General features: G+C 34.3%; 1 protein-coding gene across 1 annotated transcript in view; it reads left to right on the top strand.

Moving 5' to 3' along the window:
* The first annotated feature begins 591 nt into the window (after window positions 1–591).
* Lrriq1 (leucine rich repeats and IQ motif containing 1) overlaps window positions 592–25,019 on the top strand; it is a 140,471-nt gene continuing 116,043 nt past the window's right edge. The window contains exons 1-9 of the mRNA XM_038314967.1: window positions 592–732; window positions 4,264–4,390; window positions 6,373–6,464; window positions 7,438–7,555; window positions 9,574–9,797; window positions 15,435–15,509; window positions 18,250–18,985; window positions 19,112–20,049; window positions 24,446–24,598. Coding sequence (XP_038170895.1) covers window positions 592–732; window positions 4,264–4,390; window positions 6,373–6,464; window positions 7,438–7,555; window positions 9,574–9,797; window positions 15,435–15,509; window positions 18,250–18,985; window positions 19,112–20,049; window positions 24,446–24,598 — 2,604 coding nt within the window. The remainder of the gene's footprint in view (window positions 733–4,263; window positions 4,391–6,372; window positions 6,465–7,437; window positions 7,556–9,573; window positions 9,798–15,434; window positions 15,510–18,249; window positions 18,986–19,111; window positions 20,050–24,445; window positions 24,599–25,019) is intronic.

The following is a 25,019-nucleotide window of genomic DNA, read 5'->3' as shown; positions in this document are numbered from 1 at the left end:
AATATATCAAGACATATTACTATCTAATCAGTATCCATTTCAAGTATTAAGAATTTAAACACTAAATTTTAGATTATACGCTGTACATTATGTTACTGGGTGCCCCCTTAGCAAGAGCATGTGCCTGTGTATAGGGCAGACACTAGAATTTGGACTCAATGAATACATGGTAGCCACAGATTGCTCTCAGAAATAGGTTTGAGATTTTCTCTTCGGTGTGTTTTAATCTGTAGATAGTCAAACAGTTCAACTTTTTTTTTTAATGAACTGTATTTTCAAAGACAAGATTACCTGGAAATTTCTTAATTGTGGGAGATATGCCTGTTAATCCCATGTGATTTTTCTCGAAGAAATAAAAGAATAGCAATCATTTTGGCAATAGCGTGGTCAAATATATTAAAAATTGAACGAATCTACAGGCAAGGTCACATTCGTTATCATGTAGAGCGAGCCTAATAGGGTACCATACAGGTGTCTTTAAATTAAATGTCTACATGCATGTTGGATTGTGTGACAGATTACAGAACCCATAATTTTTTAGAGATGCATTAGACTCTCTCCTTACGTTCTACGTTTTCATTGTTAAGAGTTATGGAGGGCAATGAGGACAGTGACGCAAAGCTCAGAGAAGAAATAGAAGCTGAATTGGATAAAATCAGCATTTCTTCCCTGGAAAATGATGAGGTGGGAACTGATCCAGAATCAGAACTCGAGAGTGACGGTAGCGATACTGTAAGTGTTTCACAGTTTTTCATTTTTATTAGTTCGTTGAGAATTTCATATTTTGATTACATACAATGTATTCCTCCTTTTCTATGACTTTTCCTCCAAGATCCACCTCCCTTCCCTAAAGACTCACCTATATGTCCTTTTATTTTAAACCCCAAATGAAAAACTGGGGCTGTCCCTATCCAGCGCCAATTGGATATGTACCCTGCCACTGGGTAGAGTGTGATCCACCAAACAAGGGCCGTGCTCTTAGAGAAAATTTCCTCTCCCTTTACCAGTAGCTCTCAGTTCCCAGTAACTCCTTAGTTAGAGGTGAGACTTCAGATCACTTCTCTCCACACTGGTGTTTGGATTGGATTGTGCTTGCACAGACCTCGTGCATAGTGTCACAATTACTTCGAGCTCATGTGCAACTTCCCTGATGTGTCTGAAAACACATCTTCATTGCAGTCATCCTCTGCCCCTGGCTCTTGCATTCTGTCTGCTCTCATTTCTTCTAAGACCCCCGAACCTTTACTGGAGTGTTCTACAAGCCTTTTTTCTGTTCATTTTTCATTATTTATAATAGATTTTTGATACAATGCATTCTGATTATGGTTACCTTTCCCCAAATTCCTCCAAGATCCTCCCCACTTTAACTCCTAGACAAATTCACTCCCTGTCTGCCTCCCCTTAGAAAACATAGAGGCATCTAAATAATAATCATAAAACTAAATAAGATAAAACAAAAAACAGAAAAAAGTGTACAAAAAAAGTACATGAAACGTATGTACACACGCACACATTTTCATAATAAGGCATTCCATGAAATCATAAACCACAATAAAAACAAAGGGACCCTGAGACTATAAAAAATATCTGGATAAAATAATTTTATGGCAAAGAACCTCCAAAGATGCTGTTGAATATCTTTTGTGCTGGCCCTGTACTGACGGGCATGGAGCCAGCCCTTAAGAGTGATGTGTTTCCCCCAGTGGAACAACATCAGAGAGAACTCATTTTTAATTTGAGAGTGGTTATTCATTAGAGACAACTTTCGGATTAGGGAACTGTTTTTGTCCCTTTCTGTTTCAATGTTGGGAGCACATTTGGGTCAGACCCATTCAGGCCATGTGCACGCTGCCAGTCTTTGTGTGCCCTGTTGTGTCCAGAGGTTTTGTTTAATTGGTGTTATCCATGCCCTCTGGCTTTTACAGTCTTTCCAACTTCTCTTCTGCAGTGTTCCCTGTTCTCTTGGTGAAGGGCTTTAACTGAGACATCTCATTTATGACTGCATATTCCAAGATCTCTCACTAGCCACATATTTTTTGGCTGTTCCTCTCTATATTTGTTCTCATTGCAGGAGGAAGTCTCCCTGACAGAGGAGCTGAAAGGCACTAACCTATGAGTATAGCAAACTATCTTTTAAGTAATTTTAGCAGAAAGCTATTTTTACTTTTCCTCTATGTCCCTGTTGTATCAATTGATACAATTGATCTGTTATATCAACAGATACAAGCAAATTGATATAACATCTTGAATCCTGTTTGACCACCACAGATTAAAGATGGATATCAACAACAGAAACAAAAGAAAGTTTACAAATTTATTAAAGCTTATAAACTCACTAACGAATGAAAATGTAATGGAGTAATACAGAAATTAAGAGAGAAATTTAAAACTCTTTATAATTTAATGAAATTAAGAACAGAACATGCTCAAACTTAAGGGACACAGTAAAAGCAATCCTAAGAGGCTAATTCTTTGGTGTCTACATAAAAAGCAAGAGATCTCATGTTAGTAACTTAATGTCACACCTGAAAGCTCTAGAACAAAAAAAGAAGAAATAACATCTGAAGGATGGCAAGAAATAATCAACCTTGGGGCTTCAATCAATAAAATACCAACAAATGCAAATAATCAAACTTTTAAATTAAGGTGGGGTTTTTATAAAATATTTTACTTCTGTTTTTCCATGTGTATCTCTACAGTTTAGGATTACAGTATAAGTACTGACCTTGTTAGATATTTATATTAAATAAAGATTACTTATGATTACCTTTCTGCTTTATGCCTGGTGTTCTCAGAAAACTTACACTGTGAAGTTCAAATATCGTTCTACTTCCGTACTCCACCCCTGTACTTGGTCTTGAACTCATGGCTTTGCTTATATTAGGCCAATGTTCTACCATTGTGCTATACTTTTAACTTTCTGCTTTTCTCATTATTTAAGATTCTTCTTCACTTAGGTATTACTTTAAAAATAAATTTAACAATATCTTGACTTTTAAGTGAGAAAAATGCTAGAATATTATATACCTAAAACAAAAATTTTATATTTTGTTGCTTCATACACAAAGGCAAAATAAATCTTTCAGGCTACCATCTGGCTTTAGATAGCATAAAATTATTTATAGAATTCAAGTATCTTTTATTACAAGGAAATAAATTATAGTATTAATTCAAGATGAAAGAAACAAGGATTGAAAATTATATTTTACAGAATGTACAATAAATACTTCTGTTATTTGTATTCAAAACACTTCATCACCAAGCAGAAGCAATCACAGTAAAGGACAGAGAACGTAGGAGGAGAGTGCGTACTTTTTTCAAGACTAGTTTAGTATTACGTCATACATTTTAGCTTATTTTTTCTGTAGCCGAAAGGGGAAAGTTAAGTTCCTGAACTGGTTGTTAATTGTTAAAACTAAAAATGCATTTCATTGGTTATAATAAAGGCAAAATGCTGTTTGTTTAACTCATGAAAACCCAATATGACAGAATGCTTTGTTTGGTCCCATGATATTAAACGTGTGATCTTCAGTATCCAGAATATCTGTATAGATTCGATCACTCAGTCACACTGTGGTTTATCTTCCTTAAGGAAGGTTTTCTACTAATGTAGAGGTTTATTGATAGTTTTGGGATTGTTATTAAAATATATTTAAATGTTTGGAATATTTTTATGAGTAGTATGTTTTGTATTATACTTTCTAACAATAACTGATATTTACATAGGAATGACCTTCATTTGTAGGATAATATTATCAATCTATTTGGGTATTTAGAAAATTTGAAAATTTATTTACATCAGTATTTTGATAGATGTTCTATAATGTTACATAAATTCAACTGTATTTGATAATTGCATATTAAACAATTACGTAAAGTACTAGGTAATATTATATTTTGTAAAATATTTCAAAGTTTGATTTATATTTCATAATTTCATAATATATTTATATTTCATAATATTTGTGATATATCAATGAAATATCAAGAACTAATGAAGACATTGGAAACATAATACCTCCAATAAAAACGAAGGTAACTTGATAACCTTTACTTGCTGTCTTAGAATTTTCTAGGAACTCATAACTGCCTGGAAATTGAAAAAAAATTAAAGCAAATATATTTGTCTGAAATAGACCCATTATATGGAGGCACTTTTACCTATTTGCATAGTTTGTTAAAATTTTGTGTGAAATGAATGATGTGATATTTGACATATATATTTTGGTAATCTTTCTCATACTTTTGTTACTCAAATTTCAGGATTTAGTTGACTTGCCAGAGTCAGTTCTTCACTGTATCAATGTCATAAAGAACAAGAGTAAAACTGCAGAGACTCTCTTTCTTCAGGACTTAGAAGACACCGATGTCTTTAGTGAGTACACAGAATGTATATTTCAAGTTTTTCTTTTGAAGAACCATCTTTGAGAACCAGCTATCACAATCAGTAGCATCATTCTTGCTAAGACCGAAAAGACAGGCTGTAGGATGAAAACCCAAGGTTAACTCTGCCCATTGCAGAACTGCACTGCTGCAGAAACTGTTGCTTGCTAGGGTTAGCAAGTGCGGAGTCAATGCTAGCACACTAGTTTTCTCTTGTAGAGTCTTATCCGGAAGCTCCTTATCACAATCTGGGTCAATAAATGGAAGCCTAGCCTGCTTGTCCTTCTACATGGCAGTTTTATGAAGACAAACAAAAGATTTGAATCATGCACAGAAAGTTAATGATAAAAGAATATGGTTAATGATATTATTTTCTTTAAGCTTATTACATTTCAATGCATACCAGAAAGATTGTGAATAGCAAGGAAGAAAAATATTATATTTAGTAAAGTAAATGGGAATAGTTCTCTGTAAAGGTGGTTTGCTATTAGAAAATATTGACAAAATTTGATACATTAATTGAATAAAGAAATCAGGTGTAATTACATTTGAAGGTACAATTAAGAGAAAATAAAATTCAATTAAATCTCATAAAATAAAATTAATACCTTTCATCATGGTAATTTTAAACTTTTAAATTAGCATGTGTAGTAAAATGTTTTCATATATTGCAGAAGATTCTATTGCCAGTTTCTAGCAAATAGCATTGAGCCTTGCTATATTACTGATCAATGTGTCATTGTATACAATATACGTATGCAGTTTCCTTTTAAATAAAACACTCCGTTTTGGAGGGAAGCTCCTCAACACTCAGGGATGTGAAATATTCCATCCTTCGGGAAGTTCAAAAAGACTCAAACTATCTAAAAAGGGGCTCCCTAAGACTTAGGAACTAACCATCCACAAAGCTTCAAAAATTTCTGAAACACGCTAGGTCCCTTATTCCTCAGACTTATATGAACATCAAAACTGCTTAGAGACATCATAAGGTGAACCTTCCTACCTAGTAGAGTCTCTGTCTAGTGTAACTGCCCAGAAAAGGTTCCAGGTCATCATAGCTGCCTGGGAGATGGAGAGAACAGGAAGCTGCTTCAGAGAGGTTGAGACCAACTGAGTTGCTTTCAAGAGATATTCTTTAACAATTAGAGTCCATTTTAAATCAGATAGTGGGATCCAGGGTTCCAGTTTTCTTAAGCTATCAGTGATACTGGTGTGAACTGTGTTGATGATCAGTGGTGCTGGTGTGAACTGTGTTGATGATCAGTGATGCTGGTGTGAACTCAATGATGCTGGTGTGAACTGTGTAGATGATCAGTGATGGTGGTGTGAACTCAATGATGCTGCTGTGAACTGTGCTGATGATCAGTGATACTGCTGTGAACTGTGCTGATGATCAGTGATGCTGGTGTGAACTGTGCTGATGATTAGTGATGCTGGTGTGAACTGTGCTGATGATCAGTGGTGCTGGTGTGAACTGTGCTGACGATCAGTGATGGTGGTGTGAACTCAGTGATGCTGGTGTGAACTGTGTTGACAGAGCTGTTTTTGCATCATTTCTGTTCTTGTAAGAAAACCCTTACCCATATTATGTAAATAACCTTAATGATCCTGTTGGTTTACCAAGTTTGACTTACATAGTTTCTTTTTGGTGAGGTTACTTACCTATCTCAATTGAGTAGAGGTTTGCTTATCCATGTCTTTTTAAGAATTGGTTCACACATTATCAAGAAAGAATGATTCTATATGCATAAAAAATAAAACTCATTCTAGAATATGAACAATGGGAACAAGATAGAGTGCTCTAGATGATTGTTTTTATTTTAAAATAATGATAAATCTCTTACAACTTTTTAATAGTTATTTTCTAGTCTGTGGAGTTACGGTTACTGGTGAAGTATGTTGATAGAAAGGAAGATAAAGGGTAATTAAAAGGTTGGAGGTTTTGACATATATTCTAATATTTGAAATTAGAATTATTTCTTTTTCTAGGTTGTAGTTATGGTACAGTTTCTAACAGTCGTGTGCATTTGAGGACTGGATCACCAGCTGAATCAAAAGCAGATTCTGAGCAGTTAATGAAGGTATGTGATTGACATCCAAATGAAAGTACTCACATTGCACTTACGAATTTGTTATGTTTTTCTTACATTGAAAGTTAGTTTATTAACTTCAATTAGATGATTTTAAGTAAATAGTCTTTGATTTCATGGTATCTGCTGGCATATTATATAAAACTACACAAATTTCAGTCATTAAGGTAGTGATTTATCATAAGTATTTGGGAAATAAATGTTCATATACAAAGAACAGTAAAATATTAATTTTGCAGTTATCATTTTTTGGAGCAAGAAAATGAATATATTATAGTGCTTTCACAACATTATTTTAAATACCTCAGAGAATATAGAGATGTGGAAGATTTTGTATTACTCTTGAGAAAAAACACAGAATAAAATTTCTGGAAATATCAAAGTCAAGTCTAGCATTTCATAGTTTGAAACCCCCAAAATATGTTATGAAGAATGTCTTTGAAAGACTTTCTTTTTAGATTCGGTTATAATATTGGTCTATTTTATCTAGTTCTGTTCCTACTTTGTAAGAATTGAAGCACAGCTTGAAAAAATATTTTGCTTCCTTTTTATTAACCCTCAGATTTCAAGTACCAATTTTGAATTCTTTTCTCATTGAAGACATTTTATTTTAAATTGAAGACTGTTTATTTTAAAGTACATTGAATTTATAATTATGCGATACTTAGTCAGAACTATGTGCACAATTCACATTTAAGTAAATAATAGTTCTCTTTTTATTATACTGAATATGTTAATAGCCTATGTACATCAACAATCACCATAGATAAAAAGGATAAAAATCCATCAGAAAGTAGGTTTATGAGAATAAAATATACTTATAAAGTAATTAGTAATGTATTTGAAAGGATTTACATTATATCAAATTCTCCTTATTAATATTTAGAAATATTAAAATCATAGTTTTTTCTATTTTATCTTTCTTTAATAATTAAATAATAAAGATACCATTTTAACCTCTTAGATATTATCTGTAATAGAAAAGGAAGAATTTATGAGAAGTCTAACTGATTCTGCCAGGTCCGTTTCTGTTCCTGAGACTGTTCCTCTTGACACACCCATGGATGAGAATATTTTAGCAGGTGGGCAATATTCCCAGTCATATTTTCAAAAAAAAATTATGTTGTATATCAAAGTGCATTGAAATTTCTTCTTTGTGGCACTTGTAAACACAGAATTACAAAATTTTTAAAATTTGAAAGTCATTTGTTTTCAATAAAATTCTTTCAAGTTGAATTCACTAACACTCCAAAAAAAAGCATGGGATGAGTTGGAAGGGAGATGGGTAAGGATGAAAATGATATGAAATGTTTAGTTAGTTTTAAAAAGTCATTTGCGGGGCTGGAGAGATGGCTCAGAGGTTAAGAGCATTGCCTGCTCTTCCAAAGGTCCTGAGTTCAATTCCCAGCAACCACATGGTGGCTCACAACCATCTGTAATGGGGTCTGGTGCCCTCTTCTGGTGTGCAGGCATACACACAGACAGAATACTGTATACATAATAAATAAATAAATAAATATAAAAAAAAACAAAAAATAAAAAGTCATTTGCCATCAAATTGGCTTCATTCCAGGTAGACTAGGATATTTCAACACATGTAAATCGATATCAGTGTATAAGTCAGCTCAAGGATGGAAATTGTATCTTCATTTCAATTGATGCTGAAAGTATCTGTGAATGACTCCAGCATTCCATCATAAAAATATGTTTTTGAGAGTTGTGATGGAAGGAATTTGTCTCAGCATAATAAAGGCTGCCTATGACAAACTGATAGTCATCTTCATGTTATATGTTGAAAACATATATAATTTGAGACATTCCCATTAAGATCATAAGAAGTCAAAGTATCTCTGTTGAACACCCTTTTAGTATATAGTTCTTGATGTCTTAGCTAGATCAATCAAACAAAGAAAATCAAATGGATATAAGTATGAAAAGAATAAGTCAAAATACCTCTACTTGCAGAATACATGATTCTATATGAGTGGCCCCTAAAGAATGCACCAGAAGTCTTTTAGAGGTGACTAACATATTTAACAAAATGTCAAGTTATGAAATTAACCTACTCAAATTAACATCCTTCCCGGATACTAAGACAGACAAACTAAGAAAGAAATGAGGGAAACCATCTCATTCACCACATGTCTTAGTTCAAGTTCCTACTGTTATGAAACGCCATGACCAAATTCAAGTTGGAGAGGAAAGGGTTTATTTGGTGTATTCGTTCTAATCACATTTTTCATTGGAAGAAGTCAGTACAGGAATTCAGACAGGGTAGAAACCTAGATTCAGGAGCTGATGCAGAAGCTATGGAGATGTTTCTTACTGGCTGGTTCTCCAATACCTTCCTCTTCATGCATTCTTAAAAATTCCAGAACTATAGGGGTGACCCCCACTCAAAATGGGTTCCCATATCAACACCACTAATTACAAAAAAAAATGGCCTTAGAGGCTTGTCCACAGCCTAATCTTATGGGGACATTTTCAGAATTACGGTTTCTTCTTCTCAGATGATTTTAGCTTGTATCACGTTGACATAAAATAAGTCAGCATACCATACAATGACAATTTTAAATACACATGCAAAATTCTAAAAAGAAAAATTTAAAAAAAAGCTGAAGAAGGAAATTGAAGAAGAAATCATGTACATAGTAGGTAACATTAACTTTATGTAAATAGCCATAATCAATTAACAAATTCACTATGATTCTCATAAAAATTTCAATGTAATATTCCAAAGAAATTTTTGAAAATCCTAAAATTCTTATGGAAGTACAAAAGACCATTAACCAAAACAATCCTGAACAATATCTCTTAACTCTGTCACTTAACTCTATATGCACAGATAAATGCAACATTATTTTAAATTTTAGGGAATATTTTAAAGAAAGTTATTGCACTTCCTTATTGACCATAATAGAATTTCCATGTATAATCAGTTGAATCGTGCATATACAAAGTATAACAGTTGAAATCCATTTAAATTTCAAAATGTATTTACTTTGGTAATATGTTTTTACAATGTATTTATATAGTAAAATAAATCAGTATGATAAGTTAATCTCAAGAATAGTACATATGTTTCTCTGAATGAATGCAGATGATGCTGATTTGAGTTTTGGATACTTTGAAGTAGAAGAAAGATGTAGAAAGTCTTTTGAAGCTTGGCAGGACAAACAAAAAGAACTTGAAAAAAAAGATAAAGAAACACTCGAAGCTCAGAGTGATATAGAAAAACAGAAATTTCGAGAAGATGATGAAAAGAGACATTGCTGGATAAAACAGTTTGAAGTTGAAAAGGAAAAATTAGAAAGCCTTCAGAAGGTATGGTGTCTTTCAGCTCTTCCTAGGAGCATAGGTACCACTGAAAGGTACTGATGTCTGACTGTTATATCAATGGAGGAAGTTACTCTGTGGCTTTTAATCACTGTTGATGAGGAAATGCCTGATCAGGATCCATTAGAATTTCAGATGTGAACTTTTAATCATGGAGGCCACTGGGATTTATAGAATTTCAAGGAATATCCTACATAATCTAAAATTTGCAACATAATCGAATTCTTTTCCATAGCTTTTGAATGACAGGAAAAGACAGATCCTTTGATTATATAATGTATTCTTTGCAATGACTGTCATATGACACATTATAAAAGACATATTAAGTTAAAGTCGTTCAGTAATTAAAGTGACATTCTCTGTCCTGCCCCTAACTTAAGCTAAGTTTATTCACTGTAGACTGTTCAGTTCTTTTCTAATTGTTGGGTGTGTCTAAGTTGATATCTATACAGTCAAATTGTACTAACAGCTTATTGGTAAATTTAGAAAATTTGGAATTTGGATTGTGTGCCTGTGTAGAAACAAGATCTAATTTTGCCTTTCACTAAGGTTGGTTTGTGTATTATGCAGAATTCAGGGGCTTTGAATGCTCTACATAGAGCTAGTTGGAGAAATGTTTTCTGAATTACACAGAAGTGCTTCATTAATTTGAGTAGTGATGTTTTCATTTAAAAAAGATACCTCATCAATTCTCCTATGCTATTTTTCTCTTTTTGTTTCCATGGAAGCTAAACCCTCAGGTACATATTTGAATGATACTAGTCTCTGTTGTCCGTGACTGTAGCCTAATTTTTGGAACTGAGCATTATTTTTTCACTACTTTTCACTGAAATGAGTTATTCATCGATCTAATGAATTCCTAAAAGTACATTTTATTATTCGTTGGAGTTAGGAAGTTTTTGTATTGCATTGTTCAACATTTTTATGATGGATTCAAAATAGAGAACGGAATGTCTTCCTAGTAATACTCTGTTGTATTCTTGGCTATATTTCGTGTCCATCATTAGAAACTTCTATCATCCAACTTACAGGCCTCCACTCAGCATCTGCTCCCTCATTATTGCCACTGCTCCTATTTTTTTTGCATCAGTTACAAGTTTGATCTGATTTCTCCTCCTGTATCCCGCGGTGTCTGCACTTGTCCTCCTGTATCCCGCGGTGTCTGCACTTGTCCTTTTTTGCTTTACCTCTTTTCAGAGGAAAGGCTTTTTCATTCTGCCAGATGTTCAGTCTTCACTTCTCTTCATTTTCAGTTACTTTGCCCATACTTTTTTTTGTATGTGCTGAAACGTACTTACTTTTCTCATAGTTGTGATGAAATACCTGATGAAAGCAATTTAGGGAGGGAAGAGGTTATTTTGGATACAGATTTAAGAACAGTCCAGCCTGGTCAGAAATCTATGGCTTTAGGATTGAAGGCATTTAGTCACACTGTCTCCTCTGTCAGCAGAGAGATGAATGCTGCCGTTGTGGGATAATTTTTTTTGTACACTGTGAATAGGTATCTCTGGTTAATTTTCCTACCTATTAAAACTTCTGATTGGTTTAATAAGTAGCTGAATGGCCATTGCTAGGCAAGACAGGATAGGTGCGACTTCTGGGTAGATAGAGGAACTCTGGGAAAGAATTTGAGGCACAGGAAATTTGCCAGAGGAACTCAGGACAAATCTGGAAGGCAACTGGATTTGCCAGTGAGATACAGAGGAAGTTGGACAAATTAGGCTGAGGAGAGGTAACAAGCTACATGGCAGAACATAGATTAATATAAGTGTGTTAATTTAAGTTTTAATAGCCTAGTTCAGCTTAGCTAAGGCTAAGCTTTCCTAATTAACAGAAAGTCTATATTGCCATTACTTGGTAGCAAGTGGTCCAATGAGCCACCATTTACATGCTGCTGCTTAGCTTGCTTTGTACCTTTTACTCATCCTGGGACCCCCATCTGTGGAATGGTGCTGCTCACATTTAGCATGGGAGTTCATCTCAGTTAACCCAGTCTTGAAATTTTCTCCCTAACAACCTCAGGTGTTTGTCTCTTACAGGATTCTCGATCTTGTCAGGCTAATAATATCAACCGTCATGCTCCATTCAGTTTCCTCCTTCTATAATTTTCATCTTTATGTTCAATTTTCTGATTCTAAAACCAAGCTAAAAGCTATGTGCTCACATGTATTGTGTTGTACATCATTACATTCTGAACTCTGCTTAGAATAGTTGGAGTTCTTAAAGTATTATCTTTTGACATATCTATTTCCTGATCTTTCATGGTCCTGACCCTGGTAGGTTCCCATCATGATGATCCCTTCAAATAAACCTGTCTTGAAAGAGCTAATCCATGATCTCTAAATACTATAGTCACACTTTCAGAGGCCCTGCTTGTTGGGCCTCTGAACCATTTCATGCCCACAGAATGTTAATCTATCTTTAGGGTTGTTTTTTTTCTTTTACTTTTTGGATCACACAGTTTTTATTCCCTTATTACATTTAGCAACTCTTAACCCATGTCTGCTTAGATTTATGTCTGCCTTTACATGATACTCTGCCAACCTTCTGTTTTCCTCCTTTATCTGATATGAAACACTTTTGCTTTTTCCACTCTTCCTGCTTACCACTTTTTAATAATTACATCATCCACCTTTTTTGTTTGTGTTTCTTATTGCCACTTTGAAATAGTCCAGGTTTGCAAGTGACTGAGAATATTTGCTATGCTTTCTAATTGGTCTGATACCTACGTAGTCTTCCAATTCATCCACCCAGTTTCATCAAAGGACTATTTTTAATGTTAATTTCAAGTTTACATCCTGTATAAAGACCCCGTAGCTAATATTATGTTCAAAAAACATTCTCATTTTTTCTTTTATTGAAAATAGAATTTTTCCATACAATTTCTTCTTTTGATTATCATTTCCCCTCCCCCAACTCCTCCGAGTTCACCTCCACCTTCCTTACCATCTAGGTCCATACCCTTTCTGTCTTTGTTAGAAAATACACAAACATATAAAAATAATAATAATGATAAAAATAAAAATAAAAATTAAATTAGATAAAACCAAGCAAATTAGAATAAGACAAAATAAACAAATCACATAAAAGCATAAAACTGTAAGCTATGATATATACACAAAATAAGAATACTACTACTATTACTAATTATTATTATAAAATCATTAAATATATAATAAAAGTCTTGACTTAATAAGACAAAAAAACCTCCAAAGAAGTCTCTGAGTTTGTTTTGATTTTGCCATCTACTGCTTGTGATGTGGCCTATCCTAAGAGTGGTTTTCTTCCCCCATGAGACTCCCTTAGAGAAAACTGACTTTTATTTGCGGGTAGTTATCAGCTGGAGGTAACTTCTGGATTAAGGATGGGGGCTTGTATTCACCTGTCTGTGCAAGGATCCCCATCTGGTGCAGACCCCAGCAGGCCCTTTTATGCTGCCACAGTTGTGTTTAGAAGACCTTGATATTTCAGTATTCTTCATCCCCTCTTTTTTATAATTGTTCCTCTTCCTTTCTTAGAGAGTTCTTTGAGCCTGGGGATTGGGTATTTGATGGAGACATTCCTTTAAGGACTGAGTATTCCAAGGTCTTTCAATATCAATTTGATATTACTGCTGATCTGCTGCAGGAGTAGGCTTTTCTGATGATGGATGAGCAAAGAACAGATAAATTGAGTATAATAAAATGTGTATTGCTAACTTCCTTTAGCAGATCAGCATTGTTTGGTTTCTTCTAGGTTACTGGCATATCTAAACTCATACAGTATCGGGTAGGGGTTTTGTCTAATGGAGTGAACCTTAGCATAAATCAGATATTGATTGGTTACTCCAATAAGCCTTGTGCCACTGTTGTACTTGCTTATCTTGCATACAGGTTGCCATTGTAGGGTTTGTAGTTGGGTTTGTGTTCACCTTTCTCCTACACCACATATACCTTTATTATCTTTATATCTCTAGGTATCTATCTATCTATCTATCTATCTATCTATCTATCTATCTATCTATCTATCTATCTATCTATCTATCTAATCTTCTATTTTAATAAGCTACCATACCACTCCTCAAATGACCTCAATTTTAGACATCTGTCTGCATATTCCCCCCCCCCCATTTTACCCCTCCTGTTAGATCCCTCATCATATCCTCCAGGTTCGCCAATTCACAACTATCTATTCTGTTTTCCCTTCCTAATTAGATCCATCCCTGCCCCCTGGTACCTTACTTTATACCTAACCTATGTGATTCTACAAATTGTAGCTTGATTATTGAAGATTTGACAGTTAACTTCCAAATAGAAGTGAATACGTGCCATAAGTCTTTCTGGGTCTAGGCTATCATCTCACTCAGGATGATTTGACTTAGCTCCATCTTTTTGCCTGTGGATTTCATGATTTAATTTTCATAACAGGTGATTCATACTCTATTGTTTAAATTTACCACATCTTCCTATCCATTCAACCATTAAGATACATCTAAGCTGTGCCCAATTTCTGACTCTTATTATGAAGAAGCAATGAACAGGGTTGAGCAAGTGAGCAAACGTGTCTCTGATTAGTAGGATGAAGTGTCCTCGAGGTATGTGCCCCTTGAGGGATCTTGAGGTAGCTCCACTCCCAGCTTCCTGAGAAGTCAGCACACGAATTTCCAAGGTGGCTATAACATTTGCATTCTCACAAATCCTTGTCAGCAGGGGTTGTCATTTGTTTTATTGATATGGCCCTTCTGACTGTTTCAAGATAGTTTGTATTCACATTTTCCTAATGACTGAGGATATTGACCATTCCTTGAAGTGCTTCTCAGCCATTCTAGTTTCCTCTACTGAGCATTTTATCGTTAAATATGAGCACAGTTTTGTAACTGGATTGTTTGCTTGATATAGATTTTGAGTTCTTTTTTATATGTTAGATGTTAGCTTTCGATTAGATAACTGGTTGTTAAAAATCTTTTTCCTTCTATAGCTTGCTGCTTTATCTGAATGACAAGGTCCTTTGCCTTACAGAAGTTTTACAATTTCATAAGGTCCCATTTATTGTTGTTCTTAGTACCTGTGCTAACCATTCTGTTCAGAAAATCTTTTCCTGTGCAATGAGTTCAAGACTCTTGTTCACTTTCTTTTCTGTCACAGTCAATGTATTTGACCTTAGGTTTAGGCCTTTGATCCCTTTGGAGTTGAGTTTTGTGCAAGGCGTTAAGTATGAATTTATTTTTATTCTTCCACATGCAGCCATCCAGTTTCAGTGAAATTTTGAAAATGCTGTCTCTTTCCCAATATGTCTTTCTGTTTTTTTTTTTATAAAAAAATCAGGTATGTTTAGGTGTGTATATTTATATCCTGTTCTTCAATTTGATTCCATTGATCAACATGTCAGCCTTTGTGCCATTACCATGCTGTTTTTATTACTATGGTTTGTGGTCTGTAGTACAGCTTGATCAGGAATAGTGATGCCTTCAGCAGTTCTTTGTATCCTTAAGAGGTATTTAGTCATCTTAAGTTTTCATTAATAATAATGATGATGCAAGATTTTCACATTTAATCCTTGTTAATAAATGTGTTGAAAGAATCTGATATAGTGAATATATTTTTGATCTTTGAATATAATAATACTCTGATGTTATTCTACATTCAGCAAGATCAGGATAAAATGAATGATGAACTTCTTCAAGAAGAGAAAATATGGCAAGAAAAATATAGACAGCATGAGGTATGTATATGTTATTGCATTCATATATTGTTGTTTTCCATTTGAATATTCTATAATATTTGAAGATTTGAAGAAACATTACTGTATCTTGACAAAATTGTTTGAGTGTATCAAAGGATTTTGAACTTAAGGTAATATAGTTATCATAAATATTTCAGTTTATTTTTTGTTGACTTCCATAATTTTTATATAACTTTACTTAAACATTACAAATATAAAATAGATAAGAATTTTCATTTAAATCTCCAATAGAGAGTAGATAAATTAATGTTATCCTACTGTTCATGACTTTCTTTCTTTGTATTTTTTTTTTAAAGCCAAATTTGAATCAAACTTTAATCAAATACTGGTCAGGTGGATGGGCTCTGGCCAGGTCCATACCCAGGTTCCCAGGAAATGGTCCCGAGTCATGGTTTACAACATCTTTTTTTTTTCTCATTTTTTTATTCAAGATTTCCATTTCCTCCTCCTTCCCTCCCCTCCCTTAAGTCTTCCCTTTATACACTCCTGCAAAGGAAGGTTTATATTATATGTATTTAAATGCAAAAATCACTAGACAGGTAAATAGAAAAATCCTTTGAGTGATAAGAGGAAAATACATCAGTATAAGTGACATGCCATCCAAATGTCTGATAAGATGGATCCACTAAAGTAACCACGACTCTCATTCAGCAGCTGACCAATTAAACAGATGTTTAAAAGAAACTTATAATCTGTCACAAAGTAGTAAATGTCTGTTCTATGAAATTTAATGTTAACATTAAAATTTCATGAATGAGTGTGACACTATATTCAATATGTAGTGGGGAATTAGTGAAGCAGAAGAGAGTTTAACAGCAATGTCCAGAGTGGTGAGGAGAAAGGACAACAAAATAGGAAACACAGAAAACAGCCTGGAAAACACTTGTGATAAGATCTAATACTGCGATAGTAATCTTGAAAGAAGAGAGAGTGTGTGAATCATAAGAGGTAGGTAAAGGCATAATGGTCAAAGGGGGGGTTGTTTTTAAATACAGTTCTAAAATAAATACTCAAGGATGGTGATGCGCAAGTAGTAATACATACTGTGAAAATGACATGCGGAAATAGAGGAGTGCAATTACTAAAATTCAAGTCAAGGAACAAGGAAATATTGGAAGAATCTATAGTGACAAAATGTATTACCTTAAACATATGAATAAAAACTAAGACCAATATCTGACTTCAAAAGTTAAATTAAGGAAGAAGAAATGTAGCAATTGAGTGACTCCATGACTTCATTTCTCCTCAGTTTTCTTTAGTTCCTGGGTCTCTGTCTGTTTTTTGTATTCATTTGACATTTACTGCTTTATTTTTTGGATCATAAAAATCAGTTTTGAATAGGAAATTTTTCCAATTTTTACCAAGCAAAAAATATTTTTATTTTAGTTTATACTTTGAGCCTAAAATTCAGGCCAATTTCTTATGACTCCTGACAATTCAATGATATGATTAGATTACATATTTATTCATTTTAGTGACTGCAGATTTTATGGTTAACCCATATATTCTTTTGAAGCTTTAAGATTTTTCACATTATATGTTGGCCTGTATAGATTTAGTCTTTTTAACTATATGTCAAACATTTTGCTAAGTGGTTAAAAGTGAAAAAAAAAAAAACAAAAAGAGTACATGCTTGCATGGAGATTTCTGTAATTCGGGTATCTGTGTAAATGTGTCATGTGTGTGTTGAGAGACGGGCTATAAAGTTAACTCTGCTGTTTTTCCTATGACTGTATGTGTGTTAGTATACAAGAAATTGTATATTTATTTGTATACAAAAATAATTTATAATAATTTTAGCCCTTCAGTTATTCTCAGATCTTAATTCTGGGATGCCTAATGATCATATGTAAGTCTCTTGTGTTTATCTGTCTTATTCCTTTATTTTGTGCTTTTCTGCATATATATACATATTATTGATTTGAAATAAATAAAAGCTTTTAAAAATGTTTTTCTTTAGATCATCAGTCACCCAGCCATTCCTTTTTCATTTTTCCAGATTTCTTTTTTTGAGTGGAAAACCATTCTAGTGTATATATTATTCATAAAGCTTATCTTTTTAAAATATATATTTATTATGTATACAACATTCTGCGTTCATATATGCTGACACACCAGAAGAGGGCACCAGCTCTCATTACAGATGGTTGTGACCCACCATGTGGTTGCTGGGAATTGAACTCACAACCTGTGGAAGAGCATCCAGTGCTTTTAACCACTGAACCATCTCTCCTGCCCCTCATAAAGCTTACCTTTATGTTAAGGATTTCATCCAGTATGTAATGTTTATTCCTCCTACTTGTTGACTTGCCCTACCTGCCAATATTCTTTAAAATTTGCTATATTACTTGTGTCTTTTTACTTTTGTTTTATTCTCCATTATTACATCATCCATGTCAGGAAGTTGAGTCCCATGGCCTGTGGCCTGTTTCTCCATTTGTGTTTTCTCTACCGTTTTGATTCCAAATGCTTTCTACCTGCAGACAATGTCCTACTTGCTAATTCATTGGCTCATACTTTAAAAGAGTATTATCAACTTCCCAATATGACCCAATTATCTATATATTAAAAAATTAGCTTCCTATGAAATAAGTGACTTTTTTCTCAATGAGCTTTATAGTAATTTGACTCTGGAGTTAGGTTTTTTGTTGCTTTTAATCTACTTATAAAATTGCCAGTTCAGCTGATGCTCATTACAATTTGTCTTACTTCTTTTTAGGAACTCATTAGAAACTTGCATTTACAGATGGAGGAGGAAAGAACACGATTAAGTGAGCTACAGGAAAGAGAAAAAGCACGGTTGCTAAAATTGCAGCATAATGCAGCTGTAAAAGTTCAAGCTAAATATAGAGCTTTTGTAACTTACCGAAAATATAGCCCAATCATAAGAGAGCAAATAGAAAATAAGAAAAAGAAAGAACAGGAGTGGAAAGAGAAGGAAGCAAAGATCCGACAGAAGGAGGAAGAGAGAAGAAAAAGAATTGAAGAGGGGCAGAGGATGGAGGAGGAGAGAAAGAAGAAGATGCTCGAGGAAAGAAGGAGGAGGGAAAGGGAATACGAAGAGAAAAAGAGCATCCTGAAACAAAAAAGAGAGGAACAACGAAACAAGGACAAAATGAGACCAAGGGAAGATGCCCACCATCCGAAAGTCATAACCTGTGCTTTAAAGAAGGAGGGCAGTCATACCAAGCAGCTAGCTGTAACAAATATGTCAAAGGATAAGGATGCTATATCCAATGAATTAGTGAACACCAACTCAAAGGAGCATGAAGATGTTTGTCTGGTTCAGCAGTCAACCAAGAGAGAAAATGTGCATAAACAGCTTGTGTTGACAGAATCAATAGGAGTAACATTGAAACCAAGCCAGGGAATTTTGACAGAATTAAAAACTAATGAAAAAAATGAAAACTTACCAAAATTAAAAATTAATGAAAACTTACCAAAATTAAAAATTCGTGAAAACTTACCAAAATTAAAAATTCATGAAAACTTACCAAAATTAAAAATAAATGAAAACCTACCAAAATTAAAAACAATTGAAAAAAATGACAATGTATCAAAATTAAAAATGAATGAAAAAGGTGAGAACTTACCAAAGAAACAATGTTCAGAAAAATTGGCTAACCAAGAATTGAACTTTGAAAATATAGACCAAAAAAATGAATTGAAAAACTCAGACCTGAAGGAAAACATCAATGCACAGTGCCAGGGACAAGAACTAAAGCCTCAAACTCAAAATAAGGAAAATGTGGAGCATGCCACAAATGAGTGTGTGAGACAAGAAACCCAAACAATGTCTGAATACATACAAGAAATGAGGGAAGAAGTCAATAATGGAGAACAGGAAATCATAACAGATAATCAAGAGAGATTGGCTGAAAAGATAGAAAAAACAGACATCACAGAGCAAGATGGATCATTGCATGAGGAGAATAATTCTTCAAATACTCCCATGCAAAAAGACCCACTATCACTATTACTAAAAAATCCAGAACCTATAGAAAGAAATGTGATGCTAGAAGACAGAGAAATTGATTTAAAATCAAGAAGAGTTGAGGAAATCTTAAAAGATAATGTGCTGACTTGCGATTCTGTCGTCATTACCTCGGATGCCTTGGTGCATACAGAAGACAAGACAAACCAGCAGGGTTCTGTCTCAGGCAAACTGGCTCCCACTGTAGAGGCTGGCAGTCACCGTGCTAATAGCCCCGTGGACACTGAAGAAGGGGACCCTCCTAAAGCTGAGATTAAAGACGTTCCTGAACAATGGAAGCAAACTAAAGCTAAAAACAATGGTGTCCTGGCCTGCTCTGTGTCACGGGTAGCCATTTTATCTTCAGTTGAGGAAAGGAGATTAGCTTGGATGAAATCATTTAAACCTTGGTCTGAAATCTTCGAGCAAAATCAACTCAAGAAAATAGTTAAGAAAAAGAGACTTGTGAAGTGTCCAGCAGATACAATGCCTCCTTTGGATACATCAGCCATTCTTCAGCATGGCCCTTGGAAGACGTTACAGCAGGTATTTATAATCTCGCAATAATATTTTTATGTTGAATGAAAAGTTAATTTTCTATAATGTGATTTTGCCTTTGAATGGTTTCATGTGTAAGAATTATGCCTTTTCGTAGATGACATTACTAAAGACACGCTGTCTTGCTTCAGAGGGCTTATAGTTTTAAGACCTCGAGTAAAATTATTCAGGACCTTACCCACTTCAGCAATCTAAAGAGCCTTGATTTATACTTTTCAATGTCTTGAGTCCTGATTCAAGGCCCTGTATGAACATCTGGAAATTATGGTTGGAACTATACAAAGACACAGTGCTTTTGCTGTTTAGGAGTTTAGTCCATATTGGGGCAAACACTCTGTCTACATTCACACGAAAATGGTTACTGCAGTGGAGGAGGTGCTAACAGGATGGCAGGCCCTAGATTTCCCATGTGGCAATGTTATGTAACCATATGCCATATAGCTGCAATATACGGAGGCTGGAAACAGCATAGTTTTCATTAAGTGCTACTAATTTTATTTTATGGAGGACCCAACATCAAACGAACTTGACATAGAAACCTACGTATAAGGAATTTTGATTATAAAATGCTTCAAACGAGTTACAGTTTTTATTTAGTTGAGGCTTGAAAGTCAAATATATTTAGTAAAGTTTATTTTAGAGGCATGAAAACTTTTTTTATAATTTTAGTTTTAGGAATTGAGTTTAAAGCTGCATTCTATCACTTGATTATTGGGGTAGATTGTACATGGTGAGATCTGACTGTCACTGAAGCTAAAAATCAAATTCCAGGCAACTACTGTTAGATACAATCTGGGTAGATATTTAAGATCATAATAACCCGGTTTGCAAGAGACCTTTGGAATTCTATTTTTATGCTATAGAATATCTAGGGACACTGGGCCCTAAGATTACTTATCACACATGGAAGCTGATTACGCACAGAAGAGAGATACAAGTTCCATCCATCAGTGTGGAGGCAAGCTCCAGCACATGTTAGGGAGAGGCTCCAAATCAAAGCCCTTTTGTGTCTCAGTTGGAGTAGGAGGTTGACTTCCGGCATTGTGTCCTCAAAATGGAATGGAAGGACAATTACCAATAATGTGATAGGTGTCACTGGATCCTCTCTTGATCTCTATGAGGGACTGTGGTTCTGAAGATTAGCTACCTCAGAGGACACGAGTCCCTGCATCACGAAGGTGGATGAAGAGTGTCCTCTTGTATAACAGAACAAGCCTATAGACAGTAAGCTATTCACAGGTGACCCCAGATCTTCTACAGAACCTTTCCATTAAAATATTTTATCGCTTTGTGGCCTTTTATGACTTAATGTTTATTTAAAGAGAAAATTGATGGCCTCTTGCCATGGCACAAACACTGACCCTAAACTCATGTACACTTTCCTCATATCCCATGTGCCTGGATCATAAGCCTACAGTACTATGAATGCTTGTCCTTTTTGTTGCTTTAGGTTGGACCCTTGTGTATGCCACTCAAGTGTTCTCTGATCAAGCTACCCTCCATTTTTTATATAGACAGTTGCCCAGACAAATCAAAATACTAATAAACAAACAGGGTTTTATTCACTTGGAAGTTTTTCATTTGTCTAATATATTTGACCAGTAATTATTGGTGAGCTGAACAGAAAATGGAGCCTTTGTCCCTATGGAACATGAGTAAAGAAATGCTCCATAAATTTTGGATGCCATAAATACGATTCCTGTGTGTTCTGTGAAAGGAAAATAAATTAATTGGGTTTGTTGATTTACTTTCTTTGTGTATTCAGGATTGACCTATGCTAGCAAGAACCCTACAACTTAACTGTATGCCTTGCCCTTTGGTAAGAAAAAAAAATGGTTTGAGACAGGGTCTCATAGAATTTCCCAGGCTAGCTTTGAGCTCAATGTGCAGCCTTGGTGGATTAAATGTGTTATGCTCCTGCCTCAACCCTCTGAGCTTGGAATTGCAGGGCTACACTACCATTTCCATCTGGTGATGAGATTTAGAAGAGACATCTCAGTTGAAGAAAGTCAACATAAGAAACAAGAGTTAGAACTTACCGAGTGAAGTTTTGTCTGTTTCTTAGTCATTGACCATGGTTACCAGCTCTGTGCAGCTACATACAGATCTCTGTGGTTCTTCACTGTTTGTACTGTTTCTAGGCCCAGTCTTTCTATGGTTTTCTTTCCCTAAGTTTGTTTCAGACTTTTCATTATGATAACAGTGACCATTACTTAAAAAGCTACCGTCATGTACATAACTGAGAGCTAGCTACAGGTGACACTTCTAGTGTGGACTGCTTTTAAAATAAATCTTAAGTCAGAGAAACCAAATTATTGGTCCTTGTTACTAGCTGGTCTCTTCCTTTTCAATGAGGAGAGTACTGACCTTTCTCCTGGATGTGTCTTCTAGCCAAGTCCTGTTCTTTATTGAGAACTCCTGTCAGTTTCCTCAAAAGGGAAATTAGCTCTCTTTATATCTTTTAGAGTGATGCTTCGTCATCTGAGCATCACCTAAAATCTGAACTAGGTCTTCTGGTTAATTGATTGAGCAAATATTACCTATTATTCGAGTCTCTGAAGTGATGGCTTAGCACTTGTAGACAGGCTGATTCGATTAACTGTGGTCCCCAGAACTCTAGCATATTTCTCTGTCACTAAATCTACTGACCCAAACTACATTTTTCTTTGAAGTTTCAAATGTATTTTATAAAAGTGAAAAATATGTCTTATTGTGTCATAGAAATACTGAGATACTACAAAATACTATTTTAATTTCCAGAAAGTTTCTGAAATTTTTCTGATAAGTCGTTTATCATAGTGTTTTTTTTCGTCCACTGTAACTTTCCTACTTTGATTCTCTAGCCATTTAGCTTCACAACTCTATGCCTAGCCTGATTTTGAACATCACCTTTGGAAGGTTTTTTTTTAAAGTGATGGGGGTAAAGGTTAAGCATAAGGATAATTCTAATTAAATCTCTAAAAGATTATAGCAGTCTTAAGTAATATATATATATACACATATATAAACTTTATATATAAAAAATATATTTGAAAATATGTGATTAAATGAAAATATTAATAATTATGAAGACAATGAATTAATCATAGGTTCTGTAGATGGAAAAGTTCATTCTCTGACCACAAGAGTTTGAGACACAAAGCTTTCAAATATGTGTTTATATTGTTCATAACGGGAAAAGAAAATATGACTGCTATAAATATATTTAAGTTTTGCTACAAGTTGAAACAATTTATTTTTTAAATTTTAGAGCCATTTAGTCAAACTCCCTGATGCTCCAACTGATGTTTTTTCAAGCTGATTAAACAGTAATGGGCACATATTATTAATAATTCTGTATTTACCTGAATTTGAGGGATTTAAAGCATGTAACTTCTATAATGTATGTGTCAAACAATAAATATAAACACTATTTTGATGTCATAAGTTTATAAAACTTTAGGTTAGGGTATAAGATACATTTATATATCTTAGAATTTTTTTAATATTCAAAAAAGTGAAAGGTATATTGTAGAACTCCCCATAACAAGGTGCCAACATAACTTTCATTCATAAATTGTAATGAAATAAAACCACAGAAATTAGAAAGCTTGCTCCTCATAAGTAAGTAAAATCTTATTGTGACTATATAGTTTACTGAAATAGGGATGTTATCAAATAAGGCAGAATAATTGTGTCATGGCCAATCTACCTTCATTATTACATAGCTTTCTGTAATTGTCAAATTTTGAGTTATTCGATTCTGAGTCTAATTGTTTTCATTTTTTAGTGCATGGCCAACTTTCTAATTATAGAATTTATCTGTTTGCATTCAAAGTCAATAAGAAATACATTTGCTATTGTCACTTAAGTGGATGATATATTTTCATTCCTAAAAATTTGAAAGATAATTGGTTGCGTGAATGGCTTTAGATAATGAATACTCATTATACTCTGACATGATTATGAAAGTAGAATCTTTATTTACCTAAGTGTAAGAAATATGTTATTACCTTTGTTGGTTAAGCAAGAAATGGGCCAAATGTATCTCCATCCATGTTTGTCCCTGTCAGAGATCCAGGAATCTCAACTCTACTGTTAGAAACATAGCATAGACCTTTATGCTATAGTATGCAAAGTATTTCAAAGCCTGAAAACAATGAAAAAATGCCAAAAATTAAGGAGAAACTTATTAGGGGATTGCCACATTGCTTTCATGTTTACCTTTCAACTTGAATTTATTATGAATGATTGCAAAAGTTATCTTGCTATGTTGCAAGAAAATGAGACCAGATAGGTACTCAGAAGTACAATTACTTAGAAGAATTTTTCAGAACCTTGGAAGGCTAATCTCTATTGTGCTGTTCCACAGTGTCGCTCATCACAGTTTCTTTGAAATCTCTAGGTCACAGCCATTACATTTCAGGATTTGCCCGGCTGTAGCCTCTCTACACTGGCAGAGTGCCCAAATCTTCAGCTTCTGTCCCTCCGACGCTGCGGCTTAACTTCTCTGCATGGCCTGAACCACTGCAAAAACCTTAAATACATTGATGCGCAGGCAAGTTGCTTGTTTTTAGCGTTTGCCATGCAATAGATACTAACTAGCTGCATATTTAGATTTCGGATATGATGATTTTGAAGAAGCAATAAAATAGCTTGATGCATGAGGTTTAAAGCAAGCACCACGGCCCTAAGGGGACTGAGTAGATAGGCTGAAGATATTCTGAGCCAGTAACGAATGGTTTTGTTTTGTAAATGTTATGGTGACAACATTCTTTAAAATAGTATTTAAACATTCTTTAAAACATCATGTGATTTCTTGTGACTCTGCAGGCAAGCCTGGCTGAACATTTTATACATTGTAACTTAGTCTCTTTTATAATTGTCACATATTAGCTGGGTTGAGAATATCAAAAAAAATCCTACTTTTTTGGCTATTGATAAGGCAGTCTCAAAGGTTAGACTATTTTGTAACTGTT

The sequence above is a fragment of the Arvicola amphibius genome, chromosome 17, assembly GCF_903992535.2.
Source record: "Arvicola amphibius chromosome 17, mArvAmp1.2, whole genome shotgun sequence".
NCBI classification, from domain to species: domain Eukaryota; kingdom Metazoa; phylum Chordata; class Mammalia; order Rodentia; family Cricetidae; genus Arvicola; species Arvicola amphibius.
Note: the sequence above shows the minus strand (reverse complement) of the source record. Positions and strands in the feature narration are given on the sequence as shown.